Here is a 17,823-nt window from a genome sequence, read left to right as displayed (position 1 = left end):
TACTCTCAGAAGCTGGGTTCATTTTGTTTCTTAAGAGTTCTGACCTTGGCAGGAGACAATGCCAGTTTGTGCGGTGCTCTCTAGTCCTGGTACCCAATGATGTTGCCAATGTCAGAACTAGATTTAAGAGAATACAGTGTAAAGCTAAGAACCCCGCCTCATACTTGCACATACACATGTCTTCTGCAACATCCTGACCTGGCCTGTACACCCTCATTAGCCAGCCCTTCTACTGCCTTCCTTCTCTGGGGAGTAGGCCCTTCCGAGCCCTGTACCCACTTCTGTGATCACTTATACATCTTTACTGCCACCCAGTTCAAGAGGATTTCTCACCTGGTATGTCGTCTCAGCACCTTTGCATAGTGTGTGCCACCTGAGCATAGGAGATAGTTGCTCAATATATTTTGATGAACAAATAGGAATAACTTCTTCCTTAATGTTCCCACTTTTTGCATGATGATTCAGAGTCTCTAACAAACCTTTTTAAAAATAGCATAGATCTTCAACTCCTAACTCCTCTAGAAAACAAACTACTATTACATGTCAAAGGAGTATCAATAGGAGTATAGAAGTATCAATATTTGCACAGAGCTGTAGTGCTTTTATGTATAGGTGTATGTATGAGAATATATACATGAAATCCTTGTACAGCATGAATTTTTAATAAAGTCATTGCTATATAAGACTTTTTTAATCTGCAAAATATAACGAGGAGGGATGTCATAAAGCTTATATGCAGATATCAATCAAATCTGGATATAAGTTGGTTAGTGTATGATATTCACTACAGGGGTTAATTAAAGACCAGGAGAAATGCCTGCCCACAGTTGTCAGTACAGTTCAATTTCATGAATGTGCTTTTTCTGGTTGACCTAATAAGGTAACTATTCATGCCAGAAAAGCTGTATGCTTCTTGAGAGGAGAGGTAAAGAAGGGCTTCTTATATTTCATTTACATGAACACGAAGGCATGCCTTGGGCTGCTCTAGCGCACTGAAGTATCTGTGCCTCTGCGTGTGTTAGAGCTGGGGTGGTTAAATTTTATTCTCTGCCCTCTTTGTCATTCTATGTATGTGAAAATTATGCCTTTGCCTTCGTTCTTTGTTTAGAAATTATTCCATTGTCTTTACCTTTAGCATTTCTCTTGTTGTTTTTTCCCGAAATTTTTTTAATTGCTAACAATTAATTGCCTCTCATCTATATTTTTGTCTTAAGGTGAGAATATTATTTTTCTAAAGGCTATGGGCTATTTCAGAATTTGAAAGCGTAGGCTCTAAAATGACAAGCCCAGGTCCTTCTCAACATGTGGTGGGCTCGACTTGCCGTACATTTCTGGATCATTTGAATTGATGACTTCTGCTCTGTGGTGTCGCATGCAGCGAACATTCAGGGTTCTGTTTTGCTTTTCTACAGCAGAACTCCAGGTGATTGTCCAGCTTATGGGAGTGGGTGATTATTTTATTCAGAACTTTTGTGATGTCCAGCCAACCTCAAAGACTGAAAAACAGAACCACCGTGGTTGAAATTTCAAGTGAACATTGAGCAAATGAGACCTCTGTCAGGCCAAAATGTCAAATTGCTTGATACAGAGCTCACCAACATTTATTATTACTTTGTTCTTTGATGCAACCACTTATTCAGTTGATATGGAAAGCCCAGATTCTCCAGATGCCATTAAATCATAAGAGCAAAGGGATTCTGAAAGGACAGAGTCCATTCCTTGTCATATTTAAACCATCCTACCAAGACGAGAATTTATCCAATTGCTTAAAAGGGGAGACAGGGTGAGGGAAATAATCTCAGAAAGAGAGATGCCACAATTTAAGACCTGTTCATAACTTTGTCCCATAGCCACCTATTTGAAATTCCTCTAGCTGCAGCTTAAATATATAATTAAGAGAGAATAAATGGGTTTTTTTTTTTTAGCTGAATCTTCTCTAAACATGAATAAGATTTTTGAAGTCTAAAATTATAAAATTTATAGATATCAACAAGAGGCCACTTGAAAACAATTTTTAAAAAAGAAACTGTAACAGTCCTCCACTTCCAAGCAAGTTGGGAGAGAAAAATAGGGAAAATAGATTTGGATCCTGAGATTCGGGTCCAAGTCTCAGTTCTACTATTGACCAGCCGTGTGGCCTTTGGGCAGTCATGCCATTTCACCAAACTTGTCCCTAATCTATAATCTAATAACACCTGGTCCGTTAATTAAATGGTGTTTTTGTGTGTGTTTGTTGAGAATAAAAAAATGGCTATCGAGTGTATTACAAATTGTAAATGTTCTTGAAGACAAAAAGTTTTCTGTCAGTTCTTTTTTTAAGTTCCGCATCACCAGCCTTAATGCAGTTATCTAGCTACTCTTTCCTCAACAAACATGTATCTCCCTGAGCTCCTCTATCTTTATGTGATTGATACTGTAATCATATTTTTGCCTCTCCATTTTTTTTTTTTTTTTTTTTTTTTTTTTGCTGTTTTAAGTTCTTTTTAGATGTGAAACCTGGACATGAGACTCTTCTCAGCTCTGCCTAATAAAATGATAACATTCATAGTCATCTTGCTAGCATCCTGTTAAGTAGCTCAGCGTTGCAGATGTACTCAGCCTGCGGTCCGCAGTGACCCCCGAGGCCTCTTCTGCTGCATATGCCCAGCCTCATTTTTCCCCACGCTTTATCTATTAATGTGCTCCTGTACTTATTAAATATCTTTCTATTGTAGATGAACAGTCTTTTTTTACTTCAGTCACTTAGATATCCCCTTTGCCAGCTTAATCATTCCTAATTTTTACCCTCTTCCAATCCTTTAGAATTAGAGCCTTCTGAAGGTCCCCTCCTGAATCGTAGGCCTCGATCAGACAGAACTGGCTCGTGCTGAACACAGTGGGAGGACACAGTCCTCCTCAGTCATTATCCTCCACACTATCTGTCACCCAAACGGTTGTTTTTTTCACAAGAGATCACAGGAAAACTTGTCGTCTCCCCTCCTCTATGGTGTTAGGCCACCATCCAGCCTTTGCTACAGCCATTTGACAGGTGACTAATTGCCACTCTTCCTGAAAATGTCATCTTTAGCAGACCCAGCCTGTCTAAAATCTGTCCTTCCATGTCATTCTTGAACAGTAGATGACTCCAAATGTTTCTTTCGGCAGCTTACGGCTAGCCGCAGAGAGTGGCTGGCAGATGTTTTCCACAGGAGGTCTCAGTGACAATGCAGAACAGACCCCAGACCCCCATTGCTTTGGCACTCAGATTCATAACATTCAGGCTGGCCCCTCTCGTGTAGTTCATCCCTTTGCAAGGTCCACAAGCAGGTGTAGCTCCTCCTCTGTAAGAGGCCCTGCTACAACGAGCTCCCTTTCTGCAGATTGGTCATCTAGAGTCCTAACCTGTAAAGTTTTCCCACAACTGGGAATGTGACATAGCCAGGCTGCAGCACATTCAGTTCATGGTTTCATCAGGTCAGGACGAAAAGTTTGGACAGATGCAGACTGTCCCAGATTCTCAGTTACCCCGTTGCCACTTCTCCTCTTTTTATATGATGTCATGTATATGTACCCTCTCTTCCTTTTCAAAATTCATCTCCTGGAATGACCACATAAATAAAAGGTTGGTCATTTTTAGGAAAGAGGAAATACCCTATTGCTCATATAAAGAATAAAGCTAGTAGTCTCTTCCTGAGGAATCCAGAAACACCCTCACTAAATTCTTAGTGGTTCCAGTTTGTCCATACTCATAGTTCAACTCACTTTTGATATAATGAGAAAAGTAGCAACTATTGTAGTTGTCAATTTGTAACATGTCTATTGCTATTCTCTTTTTGTTTCATATTATTGGCTCATTATCTTCTTACACAGTTCCTGTAGAGGGGCCTGATTTGCCCTGGGTAGAACTGAATTGCAGCATACTGAATTAACATGAAATCTCTAGGAGAATGAAACAGCCCAGCACATACTCCCCTTTGTGAGTATGAAGCTGACAATTTCATTTTCGTTGTTTTGTAATTAAAGCAACTGCAGAGATTCTCGGGGAAGTGTATGGGTAAACACTTCTGTAGGTGGTATGAAGCCAGCAAGGTTGGTCAGCTTCAAGGAGCCCCACCCACGGCTAGGCCAGGGATGGGGCCACAAAGGAAGGAGGAGATGACCCATTTTAGAATGGAAATTGCTGAGGGGTGCATGCCATAGTACTTAAACCCTAGGGACATCAGAGTCCTTTGGGAGTTCATTACAATGCAGATTTCTGGGGCTCTAGAAAATCTGATATGTCCAAAGAATCTTCATTTACATCAACACCTGCAGGTGGCCACAGTCCGTGTCTAGAGAAACACTACTCCAGTGACGTCACCTAATTCTTAATCTTGGCAATATGGGTTTTGACAAAGTCATAACAATATGAATAATTCAGTGGATTCAAGCAGTAGTTCTCAATTGGTGTGCATACTTGGTGGAGATTTTGCCAAAATACACAACCCAGGTACCTCTCCAGGTCTATTACATTAAAATCTCTGGGATTAGAGCCCAAGAATGTGTGTTTTAAAAGCTCCCAGGTGACCCTCATGTGCCTGCTGAATTAGAAGCCAAGTATATACTAAAGTGCTCACCTTACTATTGTGTTATGTACGTTAATAAATTATTTGTTTATGCTTCTACCTTTGCTCCCAAATCTAATCAGTTAAGTGGGACTATGAACCGAAGTTTGCTGGGAGCTCGTGTCAGCCATCATGTTCACAGACGAAACTAATGATCACGTTCCATGGTCTTATTTAAGCAGTTATCCTTTTAAAAATACACTTATAACAGAAATGTAATTTGTAGATTTAATTTCTTGCAATAAAAATAAAGCAACATCCAGTTTTAAATACAGTATAATACATTCGCTTCATCCATAACCCCTCCTTACATTTGAAATGGATGGCTAATTTATCAGTTATTTGAAAGTTTCTTTCATCAAATATTCCATGCCTACAAAGGTCCAGGACTCGTTCAAGGCATGGAGAATATAGTGGCGAACAAAACAGACAAAAATTTCACCCCTCATGGAGCTTGTATTTAAACAGGGAGACAGAATATAAACAACATAAAGAAGTTAAAGATATTGCATGCTACATAAACGCTAAAGTGAAACCCATCGTTCAAAAAATATTCATTGGGAGTCTGCTGTATTCTGGCATTGTTAGATATACAAAGGTAGAGCCCTACCTTCAAAGAGCTTGTAATCTAGTACAAGAACTTAAATGCTGCTCAGAGAAATATTTGTAATTAAATTCAGACAGGAAGGAAAGAGCTCCCAAAACTACATATACTGTATATATTGCTCTCTCCTTTGACGTCTCAAAGCCTTTTCTATAACTTTCCCTTTTATGCAGTATGTACATTATGGCTAAAACCATTATGCCTGTTTTGTAAAACATGGAGGAAGAATATATAATTAGCAGACTATGCAGTCTACTTTCTGTTCTCACAGCTAATTCTTTCTATTCTGAACATTTAGGCTTTGAAAGCCCCAGGGTTTTGAATGCCATTGTTATCACATCAAGACACTTGTTGCTGAGAAAGATAAAATATGGGCAATTCGAATGTACCTCTGGTACGGTGGTTTTCAGTATGAGTGAGACCACAGCATCAGCTGGGAATGCCTCAGTGCAAATTCTCACGTCCCTCCATCCCACCCAGCTTATTGAATCAGAATCCTTGGTGGGGCCCTGCAGTCTGTATTTTAACATATATTTAAAAGGTGAGAACCACTTCTAGTAATTCAGACACACTTGCACTCAATTGTAGATACTAATTAAGGCAGGTAAAGCAAGCACATGATTATCCAAGCCGAGAGGTGTGTACATTAGACCTTGATTCATTGCATTTCACTTTATTGAAATCTGCTTCAGACACTAACCACAATTGAGGCTTGAGATATCATCATGTGTGTTATAAAATGTATATGGGGTAGGTACAGTCAGATGAACAAAATCTGCAAAATCTGCAAGCCACGAGCCTGCCATATCGTTTTATACTATCTCGAAGGTTACACTCTTCAAGTTTTAGAAGCTTCTCTCTGTCGATGCTGTCTGTGTTTAATGCATGTCATTCATGTTACTGATAACCTGGGTCTCTGATGTTACTGTCTGCCTCTGTCTTTATATAAAGTCTTTCTCTGCTTCCCCTTTTTTTTTTCTTGATTTGGTGCTCCTTTCTCCTACTGTTATTTTGTTCTTACTGATTTAATATAGGGCACTTATGGAAGAGTTTTGCATTCTCTTTTTTCGTTAATTTTTAAAGCAAACAAATGGGATATTTGTTATCAAGAGGTAAAAATGAAATGAGGTTGCATTGCTTTTCAATTTATGTTGCCCTCAGAGATTTTTCCCTTCCCCTCTAGCTAGAAAAATATTTGGGGGAAAAAAAAATGTTAGAGGGATTAGAGTGTGACTAGGCATTTATTATTATTCTCTCTTTTTTGTAAAATGTGAGCCCAATTCTTCTTCCTTAGTTACAAAACTAAAGGAGATGATTACGTTTGGTCTGAAGTACTAAGGCCCATTTAGTGTGGAAAAACTTCTAGATCACCTGTGCTGTGTCCTGTTCCTCTCCCCGTACCTCGCTCAGCTCCAGTCTGTCGCAGAGCCTCATGGACTGATAAGACCTTCTCCTTTCAGGTCCTCTTTTGCTTTACATTTATGGGTGTGTTTTCAGTAAAGTACAGCACATTGAGAAAAGGCACAGATCATGAGTGTACATCGAGATGAATTTTCACAGTGTGAACTCACCCATATAATAATCACTGCCCAGATCAAGAACTGGAACATTGCCAACATCCAGACACCCTCCTTCCCACATGCCCAGGCACTCCCACCTCCTCCCTAAGGTAACACAACCCCAAATCCTAAAATCCTACATTCGTGGTACCTATTTTGGGGCTTTATATAAATAGAGTTATACCATATGTATTATTCTGTGTTTGGTGTCTTTAAGTCAACATTATGTTGGTGAGATTTGTCCATGTGTCATAGGTGGCAGTAGTTTATTTTCAGTGCTGCAGTTTATTTACATTGTGAGAACACATCACAACTTATTTGTCCGTTCTCTTGTTGATGAACATTTCGAGTGTTTTGAGTTTGGGGATATTACAGATTCTCGTACGTGTCCTTTGGTACACAATATATACGAATTTCTTTCGGGTGTATACCTAAGAATGGGATAGAATATATATCCATTCAACTTTAGCAGAGACTGCGAACCAATTTGCCAAAGTGGTTGTAACAGGTAACATTCCCGCCAGTCATGTGTACGAGTTCTAGTTGCTTCATATCCTTTCTGGCACTTGATATTGCAAGTCTTTATAACTTTAGTCATTCTGGTAGGTGTGTGGTCTCCCTTTGTGGCTTCAATTTGCATTTTCTCAATAACTATGTTGAGCACCGATGTTTGTTGGTCTTTTTGATATCCTCTTTTGTGAAATTCCTTTTCACATCTCTGCCCATTCTTCTTTTGGGTTGTCTATCTTGTTGATTTTTTAGGAATTAGTTATATATACTGGATAGGAACCCATTGTTGGATATCTACTTTACATGTATCCTCCTGCTCTCTGTCTTTGGACAAATACTTCTTTTAACAGGATTCAATCCTTTCCTTTATGATCCTAGTAAAGAACCTCCGCTTCTATCATTAAAATGTTTTTCCATGTTATTGTCCAGAATTTTTAGATGTACATTTAAATATATAATCTAGCTGGAATTGGTTTTTATGTAAAGTTTGCAGTGGGGTTTAAAATTTATTTTCACCTGTATGCATTATTTCGGGACCATTAGGATTTGGGGTTTTTTGTGTTTTTGTTTGTTTTGGATATTTTCTTAGTTTTTTATTTTATTATTATTTTTTAGTTTTTTATTTTAGAATAGTTTTTGATTTGCAGAAAAGTTGCATAGGTAGTACAGAGAGTTCCCATAGACCCCTCACCCGGTTTCTTCTGTTGTCATCATCTTACACTACTATAGTACATTTGTCATAGCTAAGGAATCAATATTAATATGTTATTAACTAAAATCTATATGTTATTCAGATCAGATTAGGACCATTAGTTTCGGACAAATGGAAGTGCTATTGACGAATGATTCGAGACTACATGCTATTAACTAAACCTTCAGTAACAAAGTCCATCACAGTGAGAATCAGCTGTCTTTGGTCTCAGCCTAAGCTGTAGAACTCATTAGGGCTCACGTAGTGTGAACTTAGATCCTGTGTGATCTCTGGGGAGGAAGAAGGAAAATCTTAAAATTAAAGGCATTCCAGGTTTGTGGTCAACTTAAACTCTCATCCCTAATCTTGAAAATTCTGCCTCTCTGAATTTTAAAAGTGTAATGAGTAGCCTTTTCCTTAAGTCCTAGAGACTTTAGTTTTGTAATCTTTAATCAAAGTTTAAAATACATTGATGATAAACAGCTTTTTATTTTTAGTCACCATGCTGTGCCTTATATCCTGAGGACTTCTTTATCTTAGAACCAGAGTTTGTACCTTTTGACCACCTTCACCCATTTCACCCACCCCTTACCTCTGACAACCACCAATCTGTTCTGTTTCTGTGAGTTTGGGGTTTTTTTTAGTTTATACATATAAGTGAGACAATATTTGTCTTTCTCTGTCTGACTTGCATAATGCCCTCAAGGTCCATTCATGTTATTGCAAAAGGCAGCGTTTTCTTTTTTGGATGAATAATATTCCATTGTGTGTTTATGTATATATATGTGTGTGTGTACATAATACCACATTTTCTTTATCATTGATGGACACTTAGGCTGCTTCCATGTCTTGGCTATTGCATATAATGCTGCAGTGAACATGGGGACACAGATATCTTTGAGATAGTATTTTTGTTTTCTTCAGATAAATATCCAGAAGTGGAATTGCTGGATCATAGTTCTATATTTTATTTTTTGAGGAACCTTCAACTGTGTTCCATAGTGGTTGCCCCAATTTACAATCCCACCAGCAGTGGGATTGTAAATTGGTTCCTTTTTCTCCAATACTTGTGATTTCTTTTCTTTTTGATAATAGCCATTCTAACAGGTGTGAAATAATATATCTTGTGGTTTTGATTTGCATTTCCCTGATGATTAGTGAAGTTAAGCACTTTTTCATGTACCAGTTGGCCATCTGTATGCCTTCTTTTGGAAAAATGTCTATTCAGATCCTCGGCCCATTTTTTAACTGGTTTGTTTATTTCTTCTATTGAGTTTGAATTCTGTGTGTGTGTGTGTGTGTGTGTGTGTGTGTGCGTGTGTGTGTGCGCGCGCGCACATAAAAATTTTATTTTTTAGATATTGACCTTTTATCAGATAGATGTTTTCTCTTATTTTGTAGATTGCCTTTTTTGTTGTTGTTAACGGTATTCTTTGCTGTAAGAAGCTTTTTAAATCGATATAGTCCAACTTTTTTTTTGCTTTTGTTGTCTTTGTTTTTGGTGTCAAATCCCCAAAAAATCATTGCCGAGGCTGAAATCAAGGAGCTTGATTTCCCCCTATGTTTTCATCTAGGGGTTTTACAGTTTCAGATCTTATATTCGTGTCTTTAATCCATTTTGAGTTGTTTTTTGTGTATAGTATAAGATAAGTAACTCTGATGAACATACAGAGCTAATATTAATGCCAGATGTCTTTGGGAAGAAGGCCTCAGTGTGTCACTTTGGCCTTGGATGTGAGTGTGTGGAAAACTGTCAGATCCAGTCTCCTCTCTTCTCGGCTTGGGCCTGGCGAGCGTCACCATGACCTTTAGTTCTAAAGAAGGCAAGAAAGAGACTGCTGGACCTTTTACTGCAGACTTTCCTATCACTCGCTCCTTCTAGACTTCACTATAACAAACCTCAGTGGTGCCAGCGTGTTTCAAGCATCCCTGACCGTCTTCACTGTTTTTACTTTTTAACTTAAAATGCATACTCAGCCCCAGTGACCATCTTTCACTTTGACAACGGACATTTAAATTATAGTGAGAAAGCAAGGAAGGCCAGCTGGCCTTCCCCATTAATACTTTACGAAATATTCATTGTTCTTTAACCCAGCCACAACCCCTATTCTGGATGACACTTTTATAGCTGACATATGGACCCTGGATGCACACATGCACACTTGGGTCATTTTCTCTTTGTCCTGCCTCCCCTCAGTACCATGAGCTCTCGTCACTCTGCCAGCCCAGTTGTCTTCACCAGTGCCAGAAGTTCACCTAAAGAAGAGCTTCATCCTGCCACCTCCTCGCAGCTCGCACCTTCCTTCTCTTCTTCCTCATCCTCTTCATCTGGTCCTAGGACTTTCTACCCGCGCCAGGGCGCTACTAGCAAGTACCTGATTGGATGGAAAAAACCCGAAGGAACCATAAACTCCGTGGGGTTCATGGACACAAGAAAGTAAGAATTCTTTTGCTTCTCTTACTGGGTGGTTTGCTTTTAACATGGCAGAGACTAGAAGAGTTTGGGGCATTTACTACAGACAAGGAGGCAGGACTGGTGGGGAAGGGTTGGTTTGGTAGAGAGATTTTTTTTTTTCCTAAGTAAAACTTGTCTTAAAATACTTCTCCACCTCATTCCTTAAATAAAATGTATTGTAATACATTGAGATCTGAGAATCTTTGATCTCCCAGGAGAGAGTAAAGCAGTCCCCCCTTATCCATGGGGCATACATTCCATAACCTCCAGGGGATGCCTGAAACCGGAGGATCCTGAGCCCTATATACACGAAGTTTTTACCTATACTGTGATAATGTTTAATTCATAAATCAGGCACAGTAAGAGAGTAACAGCAATAATAATAAAATAGGACAATTGTAATCAGAGTTCTGTGAATGTGGTTTTTCTCTGATAACCGATCTGGTAACTGACTTGGCTGCTAAGTGACTAACAGGTGGATAGTATTTACAACATGGATGTGCTGGACAAAAAGGTGATTGATGTCTTGGGGGGGACAGTGCAAGATTTCATCACTCAACTCAGAATGGAACATAATTTAAAGTGTATGAATTACTATTTCTGGAATCTTTCATTTAATACTTTTGGATCATGGTTGACTGGGGGTAACTGAAACTGCAGAAAGCTAACCCTCGGATAAGGGGAGGTTACTGTATGTCTGAAGAACAAACTTCAGAATAATTGGCCCCTTCGTGTAAAGACCACACTTGTCCCTTTGGTAATATCGATCACAGCCTTCCCATGTGATTCTTGACCGGGCCAGGAGGCACGAGAGGGAATGTTAGAAAGTGACTGCCCCTGACTAGAAAGGACCTTTTTATAAAGTAGTACAGAAAAAAAATAAATGATTCATTCAATTATTTTGTTTTTGTCTATACGAAAATTGCATTTGCGATTCATACCCTGTGGTTTTTTTATGAATACTTCTGTTGCTAATTTTGGATTGGTAGAGCTAACAGTTTCCTGTAAAAGAATGATTTTTTTCCATCAGGCTTTTTATTTTGTGTTTCAAATTGGATTTGTTTCTTTAGCAAATATTTATCTGAGTAGATTGTAATAAAATTGAACAGAATTCTCCTTTTCTCTCCTATAATATTTCTCCATTGACATACATCCTTCAGAGCCCACTGTGCCCTTCATTCAACCTTACTGATTTAGTTCCTACCATCTCTTTCCCTTTTATTCAAGGCGTCATCAGAGCGATGGCAATGAAGTAGCCCACACCAGGCTGCGTGCCTCAACCAGGGACCTCCGGGCATCCCCTAAGCCAGCCTCCAAGTCCACTATTGAGGAAGATCTCAAGAAACTCATCGACCTTGAAAGCCCAACTCCCGAATCCCAGAAGAACTTTAAGGTACAGGACAGAGCTTGGGGCAAACGGCAGTTAGAGTTCGGATGGGACTGAGCTGCTGGCCTCAGTTGACACCCTCCGAGAAGTGTTGGTTCCCAGCTCCAACTCCTTGGAGCCCACTTCCCACCATTACCCAATCTTCCCAATAATTAGTTCACAGTGTTTTCTGAATATTTGTTCCTATAGCAGCATCTCTTTAGTCTGGGTTTATATTAACCTGTCTCTACCCCCGCGGCTTTTTCTCCTTCCAGTTTGTCCTGCTCACAGTGCACAAGCTACACCCTTTCTTGAACATTATTACTCAAATGGCTTTGCTCCTCAAAACTCTTCAGAGACATCTGTGGCTTGCTTGTCAGAAATTTTTCTGTAACGGTTTTAGTGCCTTGTGTGCAAAGGGTACCTATTCTCCCACAAATAGCCCCCAGTCTGTTGCCTGCCCTACGTGCCCGCAGCACCGTGAGCCTGGCCTTGCTTCTGCCCTGATCTCAGCCCGGCAAACCTACTGGTTGTGCATTGTGTGCTCCGCAGTTTAGCAAACTAAGTCTATACACTCACTTTCCAGACTTTCTTAATTCTCTATATAAAGCCTTCTCTCCGTTCTTTCTCAGAATTCCAGACTATAAATGCCTTCTCTAGAACCCAGCCTCCTCCCCATTAGGTCCCGACTACTTGCACAGAGTTTGTTTTTGTGTCAGTGGCCAGACCTTTGCATGACCACGTGGAAGGGTTTGCTCTGCTCACCTCAGCTTGGCGGGCCCCTGAAGCCTACGTGAGGCTCTCTGCCCTTGTCCTGTGAAGCGCGCTGTCTTACGCTCCCGGGGCTCAGAGCTGGTGTTTGTTGAGTCGGGCCCAGAGTATTTCACTCGCAGTATAAGGCACTTCTGTTTGTGGTGCGTTGGGTAGCCCCAAGAGAAGGGAGTCCACCCAGGAGGGTCATGGCAGTAAACTTTGATGTGTTCTGTTCGCCAGGTTCTTAGTTGAGCAATTTGTAGTCTTGTTTGAAGTGACTAGAAAGCTTAATTTAAGGACTTTGAGAATTGACTGAAAATGGGACTAGACTATTAACCCCTCGCCATGCTCAAGCTGTGATCAGAATGCAAGAGGCATGCCCTCCTGGAGGAGCTGGGGGTCTCGTCCCATCAAGCTTTCTCACCACCATTCCAGTGTGCTGCACGTGGGCCTGCCTCTGTGCGTCTGTGCACGTGTGTGCATTTTCCTCCAGGGAGGCAAGATATACCTCCTAAACTTAAAAAGTCAACGTGTATAGAAATTAAATGTACTCCAGAGACCATTCTGGAGTTTTGAGAAATTATTTATTAACATACACATTAAGATCATAAATCATTTTAAAGACTTGCCATTCTTGGTTTCTATAATTTCTGTTTTATAAGCCAGCACTTAACAGTTCTGACTCATCACCTAGGGTACAAATGGTTTCCTTAGCAACCTCTCGAAAGATAGTACTTGAAACTTCTGTCTTTATCCATCAAAACCCAAAGAGGTATATTAAAATGTTTAAGAACCAGTTTAAAAATAAAAATTATTTCACATTTTTTCCTTTTGAGTTTAGAGGAAAATAAAACTTGCCATGGAAGGAATCTTTCCTCCATTTCTAAATTAACATTTTTGGAAAGGGGCAAGCTTAAAGCTGTCGTTCTTTTGATTTACTCATGCAGTGGAAATAATTGAAAGCAAATGTCTGTTTTGCCCTTATTTTAGGCCTTGTTTTTTATTTTCAAAATGAATTAACATTCCTATGTGAAACAGGGGTGCACATTATGTTGTGACTATATTACTGTCAGACACTGCAAAGAAAATGCTTCTGCTGGCTAAACTATTACTGTAAAAATGCTAGAAGCAAGAGCTGGAAATATCCTGTTTTCTTTCCAGTTTCATTCTTTTTGGTTTGGTTTCAGATGAGTTCAGCTAAGTAGCTCTATATGTCTCCTGAGATTCGTTGTCTGATGGCTCTGCTATGTCAGTAAGGCCAGCATGCTCTTGAAAAGTCTTCCAGATCACGCCTGGCTCAAGGCTCTGAGCCACTGCATCAGACTTCGGGGTATCAGGAGTGGCCAGCTTCAGGCTGCGATACTTGGAACCCACTCATACCACATTGGCTTTCTTGGCTAGCAAGTGCTACTATGAGCGATCATTAATATCCGATGACAGGGTCTCTCCCAGGCTCACTTGCCAGCAGAGTGAGATGTCTGCTGCAGGACTCAGATGTCTGTGGCCATGCTCTGCTGGGAAGGCTGTAGCTGAGAGGTAGGTGGGCGGCTCCAGGGCCCCACGCAAATGCTGTAGAGCTCCTACCACGAGGAAAACAGCAGAGCTGTAACATTCTAAGAAACCTCATTGGCAGGCAAAGATGGGATAACCTTATTTTCTCTGAGGGCTGCACATAGTGGCAAGTGAACAGAAAATAACACAAACTGCTTTCCAGCCAACGCTCAGTCAGGTATACACCAAAGGAAGAGACCTCATGCTGCTCCAGTGTTTAGGGAGAAATGGTACTTGCTCTTCCTAATTGCAAGTGCAGGTGACCCATTTCATTAATAGCCAGGAGGACCAGAAAGAGTGAGGGGAGAATAGGAGACTGGCCTGGAGCAAGATGCCACCTCTCAAGACCTTGTTTCCCTGGCTTTGAAATAGAGAAGTAAAGTAGATCAGTGGTGCCCCAGTAATTTTAAAGGTCACCCTCCCTTTTTTTTTTTTTTTTGAATAAAATTATACATGGAAGCCAGCCAATATGTAGAACTGAGAAAGCAAAGTTTCTCTGATAAGATGGGGTGTATCTTGAGGTGTCATGGGCTCCTGAGTCCCACCTGAATATCTCCTCTCACCAGGAGATGACTGTGAAGAACCCTAAGGACTCCTTGGAGCACACTTGAAAACACCCTGGCCTGATGTTCTCTAAAATCTCTTCTGGGTGGGCCATTGACCCCCTTGTGGTTCTTTCCCAGGGGCTAACAGCCTTGGGTGGGGCCACTGAGCAATCTCAACTGTAACCTGCAAGGAAGGCAGAGGTGTGCACACCTTTAAGATTAGGATTGAAGAGGGTTGGGACGCAGAACCATCCTAATAAGTTTGGACAAGACTCTAGGTCCTGCTATTTTTCTAATGGGCAGAAAGCATCTAGGCAGATTGCATCCTTCCACCTCCTGTCCTGCCTCCCTTTATTACAGGATGTTATAACTTTTAATAAAGTGCACTGCTACAGGGACCTCTTCGAGGCAGCTGTTTACTGCCTGGAAGCATATTAATATTTCCCAAAGAGGCTGAAACTAGAATTGGTAGAAAATTTCTCTCCTGTAAAACCATCAGGGTGAGGATACTCACTGGAGAAGGAAATCCCTTTGCTGAACACAGAGGTGCTAGAAAGGATTGAGAACAGTTTTTGAATAGAGAGATCTGGGATCTGACTTGGTAGGCAGGAGCCTTTTGTGGTAGTCCTAAAACCTTGCAGATAGATGACTTGTTTTTTGTTGTTTTTTTTTTTTTTTAATTACAATTGTGGAGCCATTTAACCTCTCTAATGCCCAATGTCCTCTGTAAAGCGAGAAGAGAAATCGTCATTTCCATACCGAGTTTCCTCTACCTAAAGACTCACAGAGCAGTTGTCATAGCAGCTTAGTTTTCTAGGCAAGCACATAATGTACCTTGGGTTTAGCTCGTCATGAATTTTTTAAAGTGAGCACAATTTTTTTGCAGTTGGCTTCACTTGGGGCTGATTTACAATGTACTTGATTAATAATTATTTCATATTTATACAGCAACTGCGCACACCACATTGTGGATAGCGTTGACTTGATTAACCCTTGGCTTGTTGAATGGAATCGTGTTAGACCCAGAGCACATGAATGAACTAGAGTGTCAACTCTCTATTCTCAGCATCCTAAATGGAGCCATATCATTATCTCTCTGCCCCTTCAAAGTGTCATGGAAAGGCCCACGGTGACTTTCTGCTAGCAGTGACTTAGCCCTCCTACTCACATCTTCACCTGTTCCCCTCATTGTTCTCCCCGCCAAGGTGAACCGTGTTCTAAGAGGAACTGAATAAAGATAGCTTTATTGTTAACAGACCAGATCCTCTGCTGGCTTTTGGGATGCTGGATATTTAAATATTGTTAATGTGTCTGTTGTTTTCTCAGTGAGTGGGATTCTTAAAAGCTTGCTTTTTGCAGAAAAATCTCAAATAAAATCAAATCTGGTCACAAAGGACAAAGACATCAGCAAGAGATACAGCTATCTGGAACTTTTGACATGTTTATATTACTATATAAATATTTGTCATTTATAAAGATGACTTCCCTATTTCCATTTCACGAATAGAAATCTATCTCAAAAAATAAATTATTGCCAAAAATCATTAAATATAATTATAGTAGTTAATGTTTATCAGGAGCCACCTATTATTTGAGTTAATGTATTGTGATGATCAAATGCTCTTGTTACCCAGCAAACATGCAATCACTTGACAAGCTTCTGAGGATACCTTCTTCCTGGCACTGTGGCTCTTCCCCTGGGACCATATTATTATTTCATAAACCCACTGATAAACACTGTTGTGATCAGTCCAGTGTTTCATTTCATCCTCGTAATAATCCAGAGAGATGTTGTGCCCCCATTTCATAGACAAGGAGTTGGGTTCAGAGAGATTACGTAATTTGGTCAATGACACAGGATTCAAATACAACTCACACTTGTCTGATCCTCATCTTGTTCTTAACCATGACACAATATTGATGAATTCACTTAATCACATATCAGAATTATGTACTGAGCACTGATGGGCTGCGGGTAGCATTCTGGGCTATGAGGATATGATGACCAGGAACTCTCCCATTTTAGCTCTTAAGGATGTAGACAGAGATGGTGGACCTTGAGGCTTCCTTGCTGGGCTCCAGGATTTGAAGGGTGTGTCTAAGGGCAGTGATTGTATTAACCACCCGTCCCCCAAGCTGAGTCTTGGGGACGTGGCTCAGAAGATTGACCTTCCGCTGTCTTGACACTGTTTTTCAGTTCCATGCGCTCTCCTCGCCTCAGTCTCCTTTTCCTACCACCCCCACTTCAAGGCGGGCCCTGCACAGAACGCTGTCCGACGAGAGTATTTACAGCGGCCAGAGGGAGCACTTTTTCACCTCGAGGGCCTCGCTCCTGGACCAAGCCCTGCCCAACGATGTCCTCTTCAGTAGCACGTACCCTTCTCTTCCCAAGTCTCTTCCGTTGCGGAGGCCTTCTTACACCTTGGGAATGAAGTCGTTGCATGGTGAGTTTGTTTTCAGCTGCAGCTGACGAGCTCTGCTGATGAAGGCCGGTTCCCCCGGAAACAATTGCCACGCGGTTTGCTCAGAGAATGATAGCTGGACGAAGTCCTGGTAGCATGCTCAGATTACCTCGGCTCACCAGCACCTCCCGCATTTAGCCTCTCACCAGTCATCACACAGGGTACAGACGTTCAACCTTGAAGTATAATTGACATACTGTTAGTTTCAGCTGTTCAACATGATTCAATATTTGTATATATTGCAAAATGATCACCACAGTGAGTCTAGTTACTATCCATCACCATACATAATTATGAAGTTTTTTATTGTCTTGTGATGAGAACTTTATAAAGATTTACTCTTTTAGCAACTTTCAGATATGCAATACAGTGTTATTAACCATAGTCACCACGCTGTACATTACATCCCCAAGACTTCTTTGTCTTTCTTTGTCAGACTCTTTTTCAGTTAGTACAGTGCCCTCAGGGTCAGCCATGATGTTGTTAATGGCAAGATTTCATTGTCTTTTATGGCTGAATAATATTCCATTGTATGTGCACCACGTTTTCTTCATTCGTTTATCACTGGACACTTAGGTTGTTGCTTCCGTGCAATAAACATGGGAGCTTCTGTCTTTTGAAGTTCGTGTTTTAATTTCTTTTATAAATACCAAGAAGTGGAATTGCTGGATCATATGATAGTTTTATTTTGAGGAACCTCCGTACTGTTTTTCATAGTGGCTGCACCAATTTACATTCCCACCA

General features: G+C 40.6%; 1 protein-coding gene across 15 annotated transcripts in view; it reads left to right on the top strand.

Moving 5' to 3' along the window:
• SIPA1L1 (signal induced proliferation associated 1 like 1) overlaps window positions 1–17,823 on the top strand; it is a 348,029-nt gene that overhangs the window by 314,826 nt on the left and 15,380 nt on the right. For 14 of the 15 annotated variants that reach the window (XM_023537059.1, XM_023537062.1, XM_023537061.1 and 11 more), the window contains 3 exons: window positions 10,145–10,384; window positions 11,630–11,795; window positions 16,815–17,061. In XM_023537059.1, coding sequence (XP_023392827.1) covers window positions 10,145–10,384; window positions 11,630–11,795; window positions 16,815–17,061 — 653 coding nt within the window. The remainder of the gene's footprint in view (window positions 1–10,144; window positions 10,385–11,629; window positions 11,796–16,814; window positions 17,062–17,823) is intronic. The other variant, XM_023537071.1, reaches the window with a different exon arrangement.

Source organism: Pteropus vampyrus, unplaced genomic scaffold (genome assembly GCF_000151845.1).
Source record: "Pteropus vampyrus isolate Shadow unplaced genomic scaffold, Pvam_2.0 Scaffold177, whole genome shotgun sequence".
Taxonomy (NCBI): Eukaryota; Metazoa; Chordata; class Mammalia; order Chiroptera; family Pteropodidae; genus Pteropus; species Pteropus vampyrus.
The sequence above is the reverse complement of the archived record's forward strand: the minus strand, read 5'-3'. Positions and strand labels throughout refer to the sequence as shown.